The sequence below is a fragment of the Castanea sativa genome, chromosome 8 (assembly GCF_040712315.1).
Source record: "Castanea sativa cultivar Marrone di Chiusa Pesio chromosome 8, ASM4071231v1".
Classification (NCBI taxonomy): Eukaryota; Viridiplantae; Streptophyta; class Magnoliopsida; order Fagales; family Fagaceae; genus Castanea; species Castanea sativa.
This window is the reverse complement of record NC_134020.1, coordinates 47,071,704-47,089,304: the sequence shown is the minus strand read 5'-3', so window position 1 is coordinate 47,089,304 and position 17,601 is coordinate 47,071,704. Positions and strand designations below refer to the sequence as shown.

The following is a 17,601-nucleotide window of genomic DNA, read 5'->3' as shown; positions in this document are numbered from 1 at the left end:
ACTGTTAAATTATGTAGTCATCCAATCCAGTTATCTAGATAACTTACTTTGTGATGAATTTGGAACCAACAATTTTTTTTTTTTTTTTTTAAATTTTGGAAAAATAATTCATTTTCTAAGAAATTGACTTGTTTCAATGCAGACTTTTTAAGTTTAAAAATAAGTTAGCCAAGGCCTTTAGCATCACCATTTTTATTGGGGAACTTGATTCCTTATCTGTGGTGCACCTCCTAAACAATTCAACTGCAAATAACTCTTTGAAATTTCTTCTCTCTAATTGCATTACCCAATCAAATGGCTGCCCCGAAGATTGAGCACATCTTTCTGGATGCTAATTGATGTGTGGATGGCCTTGCGAAGCTTGGAACCTCTCAATCATATACTTACGTTTTATTTAATAACTCATTGTCTGTGGTAGGGAATTTCTTAACTCTAAATAGTAAATATGGAGGGTTAATCCTATTAATAGGCTTACTATCTCTTAGTTAATGCATTATCCTTTTATTATCATTTTTTGTTGTTGTTGTTGTTTGGCTGTCAAGGAAATAACTAACATATCTTCCAATTCCACATAATTATATGAACAAAAACTTTCATTCTCGAAACAAAACCCAAGTTGGAAAATATTTTCTATATTTTGAGCCATTTGAATGTACCCAAAAATTAGAGGAAAAAATAATTGTTTGAGCAAAAAAAAAAAAAATTTATTTCAAAAAATCAAACAATTAGTTAAAGACAATTTATAGTTAATTACTTCCGATTAACGGGTGCTCTTAGAAGTTTTGATACCATTTTCAATATCTTTAAAGCATTCATTGACGTTTTCCTTCCTTCATTTATGAGGAGAGAGGGGAGAAAATAGAGAAAAGTTACAAGTGTAGGAAATTTTTTTTGCTCTATGGCGTTTGTTTTTTGCAGACCACAAAAAATGTTATAAGTTTTTTTTTTTTTTTGAGAATGAAAAATGTTTTAAGTTAATAGAAAAAAATAAGGATATGGAGCACAAGTTTCACTTTCATCTACTTATCTCTCTCTTCTTCTTCGTTAACTTGATTTATGGAGATTTTTAATTGTCAACAACTACTTTTAACAAATTGTTGATGTAATGGGATATTATTGATGCCTGAAAATGTGATATCATAGCAAAAATTTGTAAAAATTGTCTAATTAATGAATGCTCTTAAGATATTTGTTAATGAAAGTTTTGAAAAAAGTTTTAATACAATTTTTATAAGAAGAAGAAATTTTTTTTAAAAATTAATTAATTAATTTTTTTAATAAAAAAATGTTAAAAACAAATTTTAAACCAGTGACTTTACTATAGCTAATTAGCTATTAACCTTTTACTGTAAAAATATTATAAAATAAATTGTGAATGTTACTCTAAATAAAATAAATGAGTCAACTCCGTGCGTAACGTGACTATTGGTTCTATCGCTTCAAAATTGGGTGCAACAAATGTTTGGCGGTCCTTCCTATGTGAGGGACACCCCACACATATTAATTTTTTTATTTTTTTTTTATAAAAAAAACTATGTTACGGTAACTTTTTGGTAACAGTCTTTTTTTTTTTTTGGTTATTACGTGAAAAACACTAATCCTAATAAGATATTAATTTTAGAGAGAGACAAAAACAAATTTCAGAAATTTGAAATTTCTCTACCAAACCTGTCAATTTCAAGTCAAAATTTGGAAGATTATTTCAACTCTGATTTGGATGAAAATTGGGTATGTTATTCCTGACAAAAAAGAGTTTGCGTTGACTGTTGTTAATAGAAATTTCGATTGATTAGCCCAGTTGGTGATATTATTTTGTTGTTGTTATTGTTGAAATTCACCTTTCTGCGATGAATATTTGTTGTAATCTAAAAATAGTGAGTTCATGATGTTTTTGGTAGCCCTTAGCATTTGTTTTGAACCCATTATTCTACAGTGGAAGACTGTAATTTTTCTCTTCTCATTAGAGGGTTTTCCATGTAAAAATTTGGTGTTTTAATTTTGGGTTGTTGCTGAATTTTTATTTATATTAGCTATTGTACTTGGCTAATTTATTTGAATTACCCATTGAATTTGCACAAAAAAGGAAAAAAAGAAAAGAAAAAAAGAGACAATTTCATTGCATGTTGTTGCATTAATTTGAGTATTTATTTTCAACCACAAGAGGCATCTACCATTTTGTTCTAGTTTATAACTCAGATGGCTGTAGAAGAAAGGTATCTTTCATCCCCAGTTCGGCTTATAATTAAAATTGGTACACCATCTATGGTATAGTCAATAGTGGGTACATTTTCAATGTGACATTGCAGTAGCTACTAGAGTTGCGGCAGTTGCCTTTATAGTTTATAATGACAATTCCTTCGTCCAATATAAAACTTTTACTCCCCTGTTGAGAGACCTAATTCGATCTTCATAGATTTTTCGAGATAGTTTTGAACAAATTCTTATAGAAACACAATTTTCAATAACTCGTTGATCCCTCTCCCTATCCCCAGCCTAGCCTCTAAGTGTTGATTCCACAAATAGTAAGTTCCAAGCATTTTAATTGAGGTGAATAAGTTCAAAAGGCTGGAGCTTTCAACAGCACAATCCACTTTATGGAATCCCTTTTTTACTAAATGCACTATTGAAGTATTGAAGTAAAGGTTCAATTTCATCCCAAATGGTTTTGGTCCAATTATGTTATAGTAATATCTGAAGTTCTTTATTTTCCATCCATATGGAACTTCCACTCACGCGTATATACCCAATACCTTGTTCGTGTATGTATTACAATTAACAAGAGCATAATAAGCTTTTATGAAGATATACATTAGATTTCCAAGAAGACGAAGCCATGAGACTTTGTCACGGTTATTAAGATAGATGGCAAAACAGCCAAATGTGTAAATTTGCAAACTTACATAGCAAAAGCTTCACTTGAGTAACAATTGAGCTAAATTGTGCTAGCTTGTGTTATGGAATCACTATAATCAACAGTAGTAGTGTTAACCAGTACAACCAATGGACTCCTTACTTGATGGAAGCCATCTGACCAAACTATCTCTCCAAAATCATACCTCCCTTGAGACTTCTTCAGCGGTTTGAGAGTCACATAATAAGAGTTTTCTTCATTGAACCATGAGAAGAATAAAATTCTAGGCCATATAACTACCTCAACTCCATTAGGCTTAACAATGTTGGCAAAGTAAATGGCATTCCTGTTTTGTCCCACGTTTCGAACAGTCCTTTTGATTGTCATTGTTGATTCTAGATTTGAAACTGTGATTGAGGGGTAATTTATGTTTGTGTTGGTTTTATGTACCTTTGGACAGCATGTTTCCAATCCAGCGGAGGGAAGAACAATACTCTCTATGTCTTCTTGGGTGTAACCCACATTGCAAAGGAAGAGAATGTAATCGCTGGTTTTCATGTCGTAAACTAGCCCTGGATCCATTGCTTTGAAGGGGTCAATGTGACCAGCGCCAATGTCAAAGGGATCAGAAACTTTCATCGATCCACCAGCTAGAATGCTGTCAAAGGTTGTGTCCCTAGTGTAAGCTGTGATGAGGAGCACAAGAAGTAAGTAAGAGATGTGTACTTGTTTGTCAAGATCATTTACAAGTAGAATGTAAAAGCAGAACATATTAGGCATTTTTTTTCTTTGATAGATAGATAGTGCAAGAGGGGGAGGTGGGTTCAAACCACAAATATCAGGCATCACAAAGGATGTCACTACTACTAGGCTATAACTTAAACCCAATATTATGCATCTTTTGCCTATCATTTAGTTTAGAAGATCCATGATAATACTACCAAATAAGGTGAATTTCTTGTAACGTTTATAAAAGAAAGGTATTCTTCATTTCTTTGCCCCCATTTTTTCCATAGGACTAAAGTGCCTTGTGGTGACTCATACTTCCTTTTTGCGTCACCATCTTATTTTGAAAGCATTCATGTATTGTCATGCTTTCGGTACTCGTCATGGAAGCATCCCCTCCTTTTGCACTGACTAGGAACACATTTTTGTTAGATTTTAGGCTTTTAGCTATAAGCCAATTGATAGTTGACCAAGAATGTGGGCTTTCCTAGCTAAGATCCCTCTTTCCATGTGGTTGAGTGGAGTACCCTATCAATGTAGCCTTATCTTTCGGATTTAAAGAAAAGTAGAAGGACAAGTTAGTTCACATTTTAGTTAGGCCCAATGCTCTTTTTGCCATGGTCCATAGCCTGACAATAACATGCATGGCAATGTGACGTAAAAGCTGTTTCTTCCCAAAAGATTAAACTTGCTAGCAGGGACCACTTGTTATGATATCCTGATAAATTACTATCTGTCTCAAAAATTTAAGTTTTCTAAGAAGTAATAAAGTAATCTTTTAAGTTTTAACCATTTTTCTAACACTATTCAATGGTTGAAGTCAATTTCTTCTTGCCTGTTGTCATGAGAGCAGATCTAATGGCAGATGGGGACCAGTTTGGATGTGCTGATTTGATAAGGGCCACAACACCAGACACATGAGGGCATGACATTGATGTTCCTGACTGAAAATTCCACTTCACAGAACGTTTATCGCTTAGTGACAATGTTGGTGAAGTATCAGTAGGCCATGCTGCTAGTATATTTACTCCTGGAGCACTAACATCCGGCTATTAACAAAGAAAGAAGAGAATGAAGTTATTGTATGTATACAAAAAAAATTTCTTATTATCTTTGATGATGAAAGTACAAATTCACATTTGGTGACCAAATGCACTTGTCATTTTCAAGTTGGATGCACATGCACAAATGCGACATCAAATAGCATTAGTTAGAATTCATTTGCATCCTCTTTAATTCATTTTAACATAGTAATATAATATAAATTGGATCCTGAAAACAAGAAGACAAGATCAAGACCCCAAAACAAAAAATTGAGAAGATGTACTAGAGCTGGGGTTTTATTCAAGGAAATGGAATACTTTTCCAAAATTTCTAAATCGTCACAACATACCTTGAGGATATCGGGTGTAATTGAGCTTGGTCCTCTAGAAGAAAAGGTTGCAACTGTAGGTGCTGGTGTCTTTCCAATTATGGTTTTAGTTGGTTTTATCTGCACTGCAGGGAACCTTCATATATGGTCCAGAATATATGCATGTCAAAAGCCTTTCCCACTATTTGTTATAACATTAATCATTTAGGTTTACAAAATATTGAACATGTTTTTTAAATGCTATAGTGGCTATTATCATTTCCAACTAGAGTGTGCAGTAAGTACCAAACAACTTCTTTCAATCATGTTCAGTTACCTAGGAGATTGAGCAAGATAGTCTTTAAGTTTAGTCCCTTGCTCAATGTTGACAAGAACTGTGGGGATGATTTCAACATAAGGAATCTGCATAGTCATAGGTGCAGCAAAGATCAAGCCCAACCCATTGGCCATCTTCACTGCTGCTACTGCTTCTCCACTTAATTCTGATCCAATGGTGGAGAAGCATAGGACTATCTTGCCTGCAGCTGATTTGTTTAGTGTAGTATTATAATAGTCCCGATCACAAATCCTGGGAAAGTATTGCAACATAGAATAGCAATGTCAGACATGAAAGAAAGATTTTATCATTGTGTGTTTGCAAGAAGCTCTGCTGTATGCATGCATGCACATAAAGTGTTAGAATATAAGCCCAATGGACTTAGGCCCATGGTGTAGGTTATTTGCACAGCACATATTGTCTACCTATATATAAGGTAGACCCTTGTACTCTATTACTTAGTCTTTCAGACTTTCGCATAAGAATGAAGTATCCAATAATATTAAGGTAGTTTACATCAAATCAGAGAGAGAGAGAGAGAGAGAGAGAGAGAGGGAGCTAACCCATCTTGAAAATATATGATTGAATCTGCCAATTTTCCCCTAACCTCAGTGGTAATAAAGCTTTCTCCCTGTACAAAAAGGAGTTTACTAGTTAAACTTCCGGCTTATATTCTAAGCATCTGTGAATTAAGACACTGCATGCATGCTTGTTGTCATGAGTCATGACCCACCAGTGCTCATAATATATATCACATATCTCCTAATTAAGTCAAGAAGTAACGACCACCACCAATGTCTATGCTTTCATTTCATAATTATTGGGTTATTATATGTTAAAGAAACATATGTGATTTCTACATGATTGATTGACTGTGACTTGGTTTAAGAATTAGAGAAAAAGGTGAAATGCCCAAAGCCAATCAAATTTGATGGATATTTGGTCCCAATGCAATCTTCAGAAACCTATGAAAATGATGCAGTGAAATTTTATGATGTAACATTAATGTACTTAGCTTTCAAGTTTAGAGCGGAAAATAAAACACTGGTCTTCTAGGGCACCTCTGTCGGTCTGTCCTGCTTTATAAAGTAATAGCCAAGTGAGATCTTTTGCACCATATATAGAACTAGGCAGAAATGGATCCGCTCAATTTCAAATGGATCCATTTTATGGTTCAAATAAAATATTACAAATTTAAATGTGTATCAAATATCCCGTTTAAATGATGTGACACCATGGACATTGTTAGATGCAAGAAATAAATATTAACCGTGAAATGGGATCCTATTCCGATGCATGAAAATTATGCATCAGAAAATCAGTTCCGTCTGAAAAAGGTGCTTTTCATATCTTGTAATATATTACTGAAAAATGTCATGTTCCTATATCATATGCACATTTGCTTCTGAAAACAACAAAAAATGATTTCCCTTAGCCAGAAGTTAATTACCATGAGGTCCATGGTAGAGAGAGTATTATCCAGGAGTATCTGGGTTGGAAACATTCGATCAATAGAAGATGCAGCCACTGAAATGGACCATGGTTGAACATTTTGTACTAGTGACGGATCAGGCTCATCATTATCATTGTTACCTGCTGAGAATACTACAGTAATACCAAGTTGCATGGCATGAAATGAACCTATTGCAGCATTTGATGCAAAAAAAGGACGTAAAGGTGGACTTTCACCAAATGAAGCTGAGATAACATGAACTCCATCATGCAAAGCATCATCAAAGGCTGCCAATATATCTGCTTCAGAGCACTTGCCTACAAATTTCTTTCCCCAACATATTTTGTACACTGCTAGTCTAGCTCTAGGTGCTCCACCCCTGGCAATGCCCTGACCTAAACCAAAGAAACTTGCATTTTTCACTATGGATCCTACAGCTGTTGAAGCTGTATGTGTACCATGGCCAAGAAAGTCCCGAGGTGATCGATATTCTGGGTTGCCACTCTTACTTAGTGGTCCATAATCATGTTCAAAACCTTTGAGGTAGTAACGGGCACCAATTAGCTTCCGGTTGCAGTCTTTTGCAGGGTCAAACCTTTCACCTTTTACACATTCTCCTTTCCAATTTGGCGGAATTGGCCTCATGCAAGGCCCTTCTTGGAAACTTTCAGATTCAGGCCATATACCTTATCACAAAACAATAAGCATGTACATCAAGTTATATATCAAGAACTTGTGAATCAATTATCAAAATTTATTATTTGTTCTTATTGTTTCATTATTAATACAATTTAAACTCGAATTGAGACACTTTGTGACAAATATATATGGAATCATTTTGTTAAGCATGATTGCCCATGTCACCAGAAGGCTGATCATCATGCCATCTGTAAATTGAGGTAGAACTTGTATAGTTGTATAACATAAAAAACTTAATTGAGTCATACTAAAATCTAAAGATAATGTGAAATTAACCAAATCCTGTTATATTTAGTGAGCAGTATTGCCCTAAAACGCATTTAGAATTTGCAATTTGAAAGATCCCAAGTAGTGAACTGCCAGTGAAACTTATTTGGATTGGCAATGAGCTTAGCTTTAAGGCCTTTTCGGCCAAAGATAGAACAAGGTGAGTTACTAATTGGAAAACCTGTATCAAAGACCCCAACAACAATATCATCACCGAAGGCTAGCTGCCATGGAGTCACTTTACTGTCCAAGGTAAGGCCTAAAAAGTCCCAACTTCTTGTTGTGTGCAACTGCAGTGTCTTGCTCCTAAACACTGATATCACTCCTTCCATCTCTGCAAATTCCTCTTCTCACGTTAATATTTTTTTGATAATTAAAGCTTGCATAAGGTTCTTATTCAACTCTAAAACAAAACAATTAATGATTTCCAAAAAATCTTAAAAGACATAGATTAAGAAGAAAAAACTGAAAGGTTAGCTCATTACTGGCTAAAGAAGTTGCTTGTGTTGAATTGAGCTTTGCTGAAAAGCCTGAGAAGCTATGCTTGTAGCTATAGAGTATGGATTGCTTAGCATCTTCTTCACTAAAGGATAATATATCCAATGAGAGAAGTGAGAAATTAGATAATAATTGAGTACATCATGACAAATTCTAAAAAATTAAAACATAGGATTTAGAATATATAAACAAAAACCTTGCAAATACATTGGAAAGCAGTTGGTGGTGGTGTTTTGAAGTGAGAGTTGGATCATGAATATGGCTGAGTCCTAAATAGACTATATAAACCTGTGAGAAATCAACAAAAAAAAAAAAAAAAATCAGAAATAAAGATGACATGAGATCATTATTAGAGAAGGGGACAAAAGAAGCTGAAGCACTTTTAGGTAATAAAGTTACATGAGGTGTGGCTGTGGACTGAATAAAAAAAAGTGAAAGTGTGAGAGATAGGCCCCAAAAACACTGAAGATAAGTAGCCATTGTCTCTCATGGAAGAACCACATGGTTGGTTGCCATTAAATAGTGTTATGGTCAGGGCAGACTTATGATTTGCCAGAGCGTGCATTCAAAGTCTTCCAAGCTGCAAGAGCACTGACATTCCTTCTTGGGTCCATGATGATATTTTCTCTTTGAAGCTAGCTAGTTGACAAAGATGAGGACAACCCACCTCCAGCCTTTCCTCACTCTCTCTCCATTTTTTTTTCCTGGTATATTTGCTGGTATAGTATTGTGCCTAAGGTACAATTACAGCCTAGGACTACCTCAATAAAGTTGCATCATAGCTGCCATGAATACTACAAAGAGAAATGCATGTGACCATCATGCTTAAGACCTTTCAGTCTCCTTTTCCTTGGAAACAATATTAGTTGACTAAGATAACTGCATTAAAAACTTTTTATACCTTTCATCCTCATTTCCCTCGTAAACAAAATTAGACTAAGATAACTGCATTACCTTATTAGCTGCTTGAAGCTCATATCTGGCATTTCTTGCAAAACTTAATTAAAGAGAGAGAGCACATGAATTCAACAATGTCCTAGGGGGTCAGTCACTACATGATTTAATCTTTATAATAACTTCTATTTATCAAAATAAATTGTAATTGAAAAAACTTGAAGTTAAATTTTAAATCTGGGAGCTAGTGCAAGTGTTCTTTCTCAATTGAGAATACTAATTTAAGTTGCTTTGTACAACTTGGCTTTTACCAAGATTGGTATGACAATATTCAACAGTGTTATTTATAAGTCTGCAACCCTAGTTTTAGGTTCTACTGTTCCTTTAAGCAATTGAATATTCTTAACTAAAGATTGATACTTTAGCCTGGCTAGCATTGATCCATTTTGGTTATAGGCTGCATCTATAAGAAACAATAGTTCACAAACAAGCATAATCACATCTAATAAACAGAGGATTCCTAGTGTTGCCCCAAGCTACATAGTGCTTCTCTATTCTTGTTAATTACTATATGAATTAAGTTTTATCTTATAATCTACAAATTTATTATGCCCTAAAGAGTACATTTATGTAAGAAAACCAACTTTCGAACATCAAGGATTATATATACGATGCTCACTTGTCAACCTACAAAGACATACTAACTTGATTAAAAAAATGCAATATTAGGCTTAATTAGGAGAATCATTGCATAGCTAAAGCTTTCCTAACACGTTGCGTGAATTGAGTGTAATCGTGTTGCGTAATCAGAAGTTTATAATCAAGGGCCTTAGACTTTCGATACACGTCTAACCCTTCCAAGTTAAACTTCACATCATTGAACCTTCTCAATATAAATGCTTATGAACTTGCTTTGTCAACTGGCATTATATTTCAGTCATAGAAATCTTATAGTGCATTTTCATGCATCATAATTTGATTGAAGGAAAGCATTTATCTAGTTTGCTTTGACAAGCAGTAATTTCAAGTACAACTTAAAGATTTATCTCTGTTGGGACAGTTTAAAAGCTGAATTATTTGGTCCAATTCAATTCACCTTCTAGGACTATAGTACATGATCGAGTAAAATTGCTCAGATACATTTTGTACTTGTAACAATTTCAAGTGTGCACTTCATGTATGAATATGGCATTAGAAAATGATAAGAGGCATACTAATAAATGTACCTATTAGCAAGATAGAGAAGATTAACTGTTAGATTATATGAGAACCAACATATATGTTATTTATATCTGTTGTTTGAAGTTTATATAAGGATAAGAAGTCTTAAGACACATGACAATAGGGTGAACCCACTAATCACCCTGTTTGTCAAGATTTTGTTACTTTCTAACTGGAATCAAATAAAATAGTGTCTGCTAAGCAAGCTTAGAATTTTATAAATATAATTCAGATTGCAATAGGCTATTAGATAAAACTAATGAAATGATTCTGGAGGAAAACAGTATCATCTGCTATGTAGGATGGCTAGAATAGGGTTATTTTGAAGGTCACCTGTGAAGCATCTTACCTCTAGCAGGTTCTTATAGATTAGAATTTTCACTGAAAAGATTACAGGCACAGGATTGTGATCATTTGAATTCTTTTCTGCCAGGAAGTGTGTTCTTAGAGAGGTCTATGATCTAAGGCATTGTGCATGCAAATGAGGTTTCTGAATTCTGAAATCCCACCCTTTGTGTTGTCTGATAGCATACAGAAACTGGTCTAGTACCCTTAGTTGCATGGCTTTTAGGAATTCAACTAACGACTCACGGAAAATTATAATAAATGACCATTTGGTCCCAGATCAAGCTTGATGATTACTGAGGACAAATTTGCATGCCGTTTTCTTAGCAGAAGTGGGACCAAAGTCTCATTGAAGCATTCAATTAAGCAATGGTAGTTACTAGATGCAGGTAACATGTAAGTCATTGATTTTATATATAGGCACTTTATTGATAAAAAGTGCTTTACAATTGAAATCTATGGTCACAATATACCACATCATGTTTATTATCACTTAAGTTAACATTAACATTATAACAGTTATATTAGATTATGATAAACAATATATATGTACATAATTCTCCAATTATCTGCATAAATGGTCATTATATAAGCCATTATTATCAAGACATTGAGTGTGGATGTGGGCGTGTGTATGTGTTAGAGAGAGAGAGAGAGAGAGAGAGAGAGAGAGAGAGAGAGAGAGGAGGATTTCCCAAAAAAAAAGTGGTGGTTAGTGAACTTTTTTCCACTCATGTCAAACCGTGTGGTCATCTCCAGGCTTTCTAGAGATAACATGACAAGGAGGGGAGACCACTGGACCCCCCAGTCATCACTAACATATTCCCTTTCACTTAGAATTCTTCCTCTGTTAAGTGATTCTGAAGTACTTTCAGATGAATGAGAATATCAAGCTCAGAGATAAGGTGGGACATTGAAGTAATGTGTCCACTAATTTCCAGGCTGCTTTAGTATTTTAAGTTACATACAACTAGTAGATAAAGAGAAAGAGAGAAAAAGAGTAATTTTTCTCTCATTAGATGAATAATTAAAGGAAAAAAAAAAAAAACATAATCAGGACAAACATGGTAAACATGAGTGTTACTGAATTATCTGCTGACCATGGATGGGACATAAGTATACTTTAATTTACCTGCCGATGAGTAATAAGCAAGCTATTCTAATCTAGTTGCTAGCACAACTTGAGTGATTTTTCATACATCATGTTAGATAATGGTTATTACCCTGACCATATTTGCCTTGTCATTTCTGTCAAAATGTCGTTATATATGAGCCATATATGTAATCGACATGTAGATTAATATCATCCTTACACTAGGCATGTTTTGATCAAAAGAACCATCTGGAATCCAATAAATTTTAGCTTTTATACAGTCAAAATGATATTGCCTGGCACTAAATTCTGTGTCCCAATTTTTTCTTTTCAACACAAATCAATAACCAATGAAGAGCACTGATTACACATTAAGATGTTGACTCTTAGGCTCCCTCCAGGTGCTAAACATTTCTCACTGATTGCAAAAGTTGCTGATATAAAGTTTTTAAAAGTTCCAAAAAACATCACATCCTTTCCATTTCCAACAATAAAAAATAGGTACATCTTGACTTTTTACATTTAAGCACTTTCTTACAAAAATGAGTTGAATGTGTTTGTGTCTGCATTTCTTTGTCCTTCATTATTTATCTTCCAAATTTATTTGGTGAAGAGGGATGTTAAATATGGATAAAAACCGACATAAAGGTAATGAACACTTTGAGCTCTTTAGCTTCATTAATTTTCTTTTGCTTTAGCTAACAACTGTGCAGGACCAAATGTCAAAAGTTGCAAGCTTAAAAGGGTGGCCTTAACTTCTGCTTCAGAATAGGTTTATATGAGGATCAATAAAATGATAGCATGATTGTTTAGCACATAATCATCGTACACAGGACAGCACACACTGCACTGACAACTCAGCATTAAGCACTACTCTAAGTTGACAAGTTCCTCCCCATTATAGTTTGTAGGCCATTTTACTTTTTTAGACAAACTTTATGTTCAACTGTTTTTCGTTCTTGAGAGCATATAATTACTTGCCAAATGAAATGAATTTTAGAAAATATAAAATAAGTACAGTTCATTAAGGCTATTTGAATAGTGGAGTGAATCGATTCAGTGAATTATTTCATGCTTATCTTCTTCCTAGTTCCTTCTTAGTTAATTAATGTCCATCAGTACTAATAGGCCACAATTTGTGTCTCATATTGGCTAAAGACTAAAGAGCAAAGTATGATAAAATAATCACACGCTACATGCTATGCATGTGTGTCACTCACATCAGTAATTCAAAATTTCTATAGCAGTTGCAATGTGATCCTACCAGAGTGATTTTTCTGCAATAGTAAGCGAATTCTCTGCTATTGTATTTGTATGCACCCGTAATCAATGGTATAAACATTTACAGATTAAAGGCCATGATGGCAAGATCACGATGTGTATGTGTGTGCATGTTTCTTTTGCTAAGTGGATTTACAACATACAATTTATAACATATTGATTGTGGGAGAATTAAATAATTCACCCACTATATTATTCCAAATGTGTAATATGCACACACAAATATCAACTAAGGTATTACTATACATAAATTCAAATAATAAATTGTTAGGTAAGGTAGTTGCAAGTTTCCCTCAATTTTTATTTTTCATAGTAAAAGATAAAAACAAGTTTCCTTCAATTGGGGGAACTACACACTCTGGTGTGATTCGTGTGAATGCGTGAGGCAAAACAAAAAGAGATGGGCACAGAAGGAAAAGAATGAGATCATGTTGGTGAGTGATGGAAAAAGATTGGTGGGGATTAGAATGCGCTTACACTTACATGCGCACTAAGAAGAAACACACAAAGGCACAATTTGAATCAAAACAACATCCCCTGACTCTGTGGGCCCATTTCCACCATAACCAAGAATCAGCACCCACCTCAACACTCATCACATCATTGCCATCAAGAATTTTCTTGCACTCTTTCTTGCTTTCATCAACAATTGCACCCACAACACAATTCTTACCAACAACATTTCTCATTTTCCAGATGATCCATCACTTAAAACAGAGTGTTTCTTTGTTTTTTTCTCTCTTAATTTGGGTCTAAATCTTCTTTCTAAAAGAGTAATATATCTTTTCTTTGGTAATGGGAGGTTGGTGAGTAAGTGGGTCTTGGTCTGTTTCTGGATTTAGTGTGATGGGGAATTGCTGGTGTGGGTGGGAACCCTCTGTTTACAGAGTCTCATCCAATGCAAAGTCAGGTTGGTTTTTCAATGAAGTTTTTTTTTTTTTTTTTTTGGAACTGTTTGGGTTGATTTTATGTGATATTATTTTTTATTCTACCCGATTTCACAGATGGGTTTCTGTTTTTTCTCTTTTTTTCAATGAAATTAGTTATGTTAGAGTTCAACTTGGATTTGAGTATTCATACTCTGTTTTTCCTCTGTTTGCGATACTTCTGTGCGTTTGATTTTTCTTTTGTATCAGTGATAAATTTATACAAATTTTCTTCCTTGGCTGATCTATGTTATCCCATGAAAAATTCTCCAAAAAAAAAATGTTATCCCATGAAATCAGGGATTAAGGTTTGCATATTCAAGAATGTTATGTTTGCCAAAATAATTAACAATACTCAATTCATGCTCTGTTTGCTCCTTTTCCTTTTGCGTTGGTTCTTTTTCTTGTTACTGTAGTTGGTGAATTCTTGGGAACTTAGCTAGATTTTATTCTAGTTAGAATCCTGCTTTTAAATGTTCCTGCACTCTTTTAGCATTGTAATCAAGACACAATTTTCTTTTCTTTTAACATTCTCTCCTAGTGTGCTTCTTACATCTCCATATATTATATCAAGTCTGAACTTTGAATATCTTGAAGAACTTTTGAACGTAGGATATTAAATTAGTTCGGAAAGATAACTTTTTTACGTGTGAATAAATCACCAATTATGCTGTTGCACTGTAGTGAGAATTTTATATACATATTTTTCTCTCTTTAAGGCTTTGTCATGAAAGTTAAATAGAATGAATTTTACACCTGGAGGATGTGTATAATGCTCTCTCATCTTGCAGAACAAAGCCCATCAGTGAGAGAGAGGAAGGAGGATAGTAAGTTACCATCAAATCCAGAAGAAGTAGAAGACCTACGCCGTGATTCAGCAACAAATCCATTAATTGCATTCACCTTTAATGAACTAAAGATAATCACAGGAAACTTTAGGCAAGACCAAGTGTTAGGAGGAGGAGGATTTGGAAGTGTTTATAAAGGGTTTATTTCTGAGGATCTAAGAGAAGGGCTTCCTCCCATTCCTGTAGCTGTCAAGGTCCATGATGGTGACAATAGTCATCAAGGCCACAGAGAATGGCTGGTGATCTCTATGTTCTTTATTGTTCCATTCTTTCAAATTTATGGTGCTTATATACCTGCACACTTATTTCAAATTTAGCAACTTATATTAGGTTGATGAAGTGCTTTATGGGTTTCTAGGCAGAAGTCATATTTTTGGGGCAGCTTTCTCATCCAAATTTGGTAAAATTGATTGGATATTGCTGTGAAGACCAACAACGGGTACTAGTGTATGAGTATATGGCTCGGGGAAGTGTGGAAAACAATCTTTTTTCAAGTAAGAATTTCCTATTGCTTCTTGCATTCCTTTCCCATACCCTTTTCAATGATGTTTCTTAAAGTTGAAGCTATAAATGATGATAGGTTAGGACCCTGGATTCCCATCTTAAGATGTTGGTTTAATATGTGTTAAGGATGCACCATTGGTGTAAAGCAGTTGGGAAGGTGGTACAATGATGTCTAACAGCCTTCTATCAGATGTTATTTGCAAGGAGAGGAGGTGCTTAAATTTAGTGAGTTGCTACTATACCCCTAGTGAAAGGTATTTTAAAGGCCTAGGTCTAATTTCTCTTGGGAAAAAGTAAGGGTGGCAGGTTATTTAAGAAAAACCTATTAGCTGTGAACTTCTTGTTAGATATAAGTATAACTAACTTGTTTCAGGATTTGCACTTGGGTGAGGCGGGCCTATTGTTAGTTTTCACTAAGGTGATTGAACTTTGAAGACTTAAGTCCAATTTATCTTTAGTGATAGAGGCAAAAAACTGATTGGGAAGTTGTTTTTATACAGTGTCTATAATTTCTGAACTTGTTATTGTTAAATCTAGTGAATTTTCTTTTTTAAAGGTTTGTTGGTGGCATGGGAGGCCTATTGTTTAGTTTTCTATGATATTTAATGTAATTAATTACTCTTTTTCTGCAGGAGTGTTGCTTCCTTTGCCTTGGTCCATTAGAATGAAAATTGCATTTGGTGCTGCAAAAGGACTTGCCTTTCTCCATGAAGCTGAGAAACCTGTCATCTATCGTGATTTTAAGACATCTAATATTCTGTTAGACTTGGTTAGTATACAGAATCCCTATTCGTCTCCTTTGGAAATAAATCAAGTGATTTATTTGGTCTTCCTCCTTTTCATTTAATATCAAAAAAGTTGTAGAAAAAGGAGAGTGTTCATTTATGTTGGATGAAGGCTTGTGTAGATGGTAATGGTAAAATTCAATACGTCTATAAGTAAAACATTAAGAATTACATCGGCAAGTACTATGTGGAACAGTATTTATTAAAAAAATAAGTACTACCATGGGGAAATATCAAACTCCTAAAAAAATTGTTTCACATACCAATTGAGGTCAGCATAACATGGATTATGTGCTCCAAAGTCAATTGATAAGCAATGAGGTGGTATTTTCACGATCCACTTGCCAAATGCCAACTGCAATCTCAGTTATGGATTGGTCTGCACTTGGAAATTCAGCCTGGATCCTGAACTGAAAACAATTTCTCTACATAGTCATATAAATTCATGCATAATCTGGAGTCTAACTGATCTATTCTAATGCAATAAAGGTGCTATTGTGTCAAGTTCTAGTCAAATCAGTAGCTTAAATTTGCAACTATGGTTTTTGTATACATGTTTTACAAACAGGACTACAATGCAAAGCTCTCTGACTTTGGCCTTGCAAAAGATGGACCAGTGGGAGACAAGTCTCATGTTTCTACTCGCATAATGGGAACATATGGATATGCTGCACCTGAGTATATTATGACGGGTAAGTTATCTTTCTGACTAGAATCTCCTAACACATCTGTTAAGCACCCTTCTGTATTATGAGGTTTCTGGAAAACACATGAAAGTTTGTGTTATTCAACTAAGCATATGAAATGGACTAGGCCATTAGACATCATTTGAGGGTTTCTTAAGACTTAGAATTTGGTTTCTCTTTTAAGTTAATTCCAAATTGACATGCATATTCATCTTTTCTTCTGTGCAGGCCATCTAACTCCTAGAAGTGATGTTTATAGTTATGGTGTTGTTCTTCTTGAACTTCTGACTGGAAGAAAGTCTTTAGACAAGTCACGACCAGCACGAGAGCAGAACCTAACGGATTGGGCTCTACCATTGCTTAAAGAGAAGAAAAAATTGCTCAATATCATTGATCCAAGACTAGAAGGAGATTATCCCATTAAAGGAGTTAACAAGGCTGCCATGCTAGCTTATCATTGCTTAAACCGGAATCCAAAGGCAAGGCCTCTAATGAGAGATATAGTGGACTCCTTGGAGCCTCTACAGGTTTCTACTGAGGTTTCAACTGAAAAAACTATGCCTACTGTAATTATTGAGATTCCAAATGCTGAATTAAAAAGAAAAGAAGATGCGTAGAGTAACTAAATTGATCCTTGTTTTTCTCATTGAAGCTTCTCCAGTTTAGAGGGAGAGTTTTTGCATTAGGTAGCTTTTTTTTAATGTGGATTTGGAAGGAAAATTTTATGCTTGGTTATTTTTTTCCTTTGGCTATAACATGTTTGTTGCAGTTACTTGCTATTGGATTATTTTAACAGTAAGTAAATATTAATCTAAACAGATATATGCTTTGTATTA

The 17,601-nt window shown here is 34.4% G+C and overlaps 2 protein-coding genes across 2 annotated transcripts; one reads left to right on the top strand and one right to left on the bottom strand.

The window, feature by feature from the left end:
* Positions 1-2,814: 2,814 nt before the first annotated feature.
* On the bottom strand, positions 2,815-8,662 carry LOC142607213 (subtilisin-like protease SBT3.18). The gene is made up of 10 exons (XM_075778639.1): positions 8,582-8,662; positions 8,379-8,470; positions 8,170-8,267; positions 7,866-8,018; positions 6,716-7,404; positions 5,829-5,896; positions 5,266-5,517; positions 4,971-5,085; positions 4,413-4,626; positions 2,815-3,537 (listed from the first exon to the last, which is right to left on the bottom strand). Exons 1-10 carry the CDS (start codon positions 8,660-8,662, stop codon positions 2,933-2,935), a joined length of 2,367 nt encoding a protein of 788 aa, XP_075634754.1. The 3' UTR covers positions 2,815-2,932.
* Positions 8,663-13,508: 4,846 nt separating this feature from the next.
* LOC142608254 (putative serine/threonine-protein kinase PBL16) lies at positions 13,509-17,601 on the top strand. The gene is made up of 6 exons (XM_075779994.1): positions 13,509-13,926; positions 14,734-15,029; positions 15,149-15,284; positions 15,927-16,063; positions 16,648-16,771; positions 16,994-17,601. Exons 1-6 carry the CDS (start codon positions 13,863-13,865, stop codon positions 17,380-17,382), a joined length of 1,146 nt encoding a protein of 381 aa, XP_075636109.1. The 5' UTR covers positions 13,509-13,862; the 3' UTR covers positions 17,383-17,601.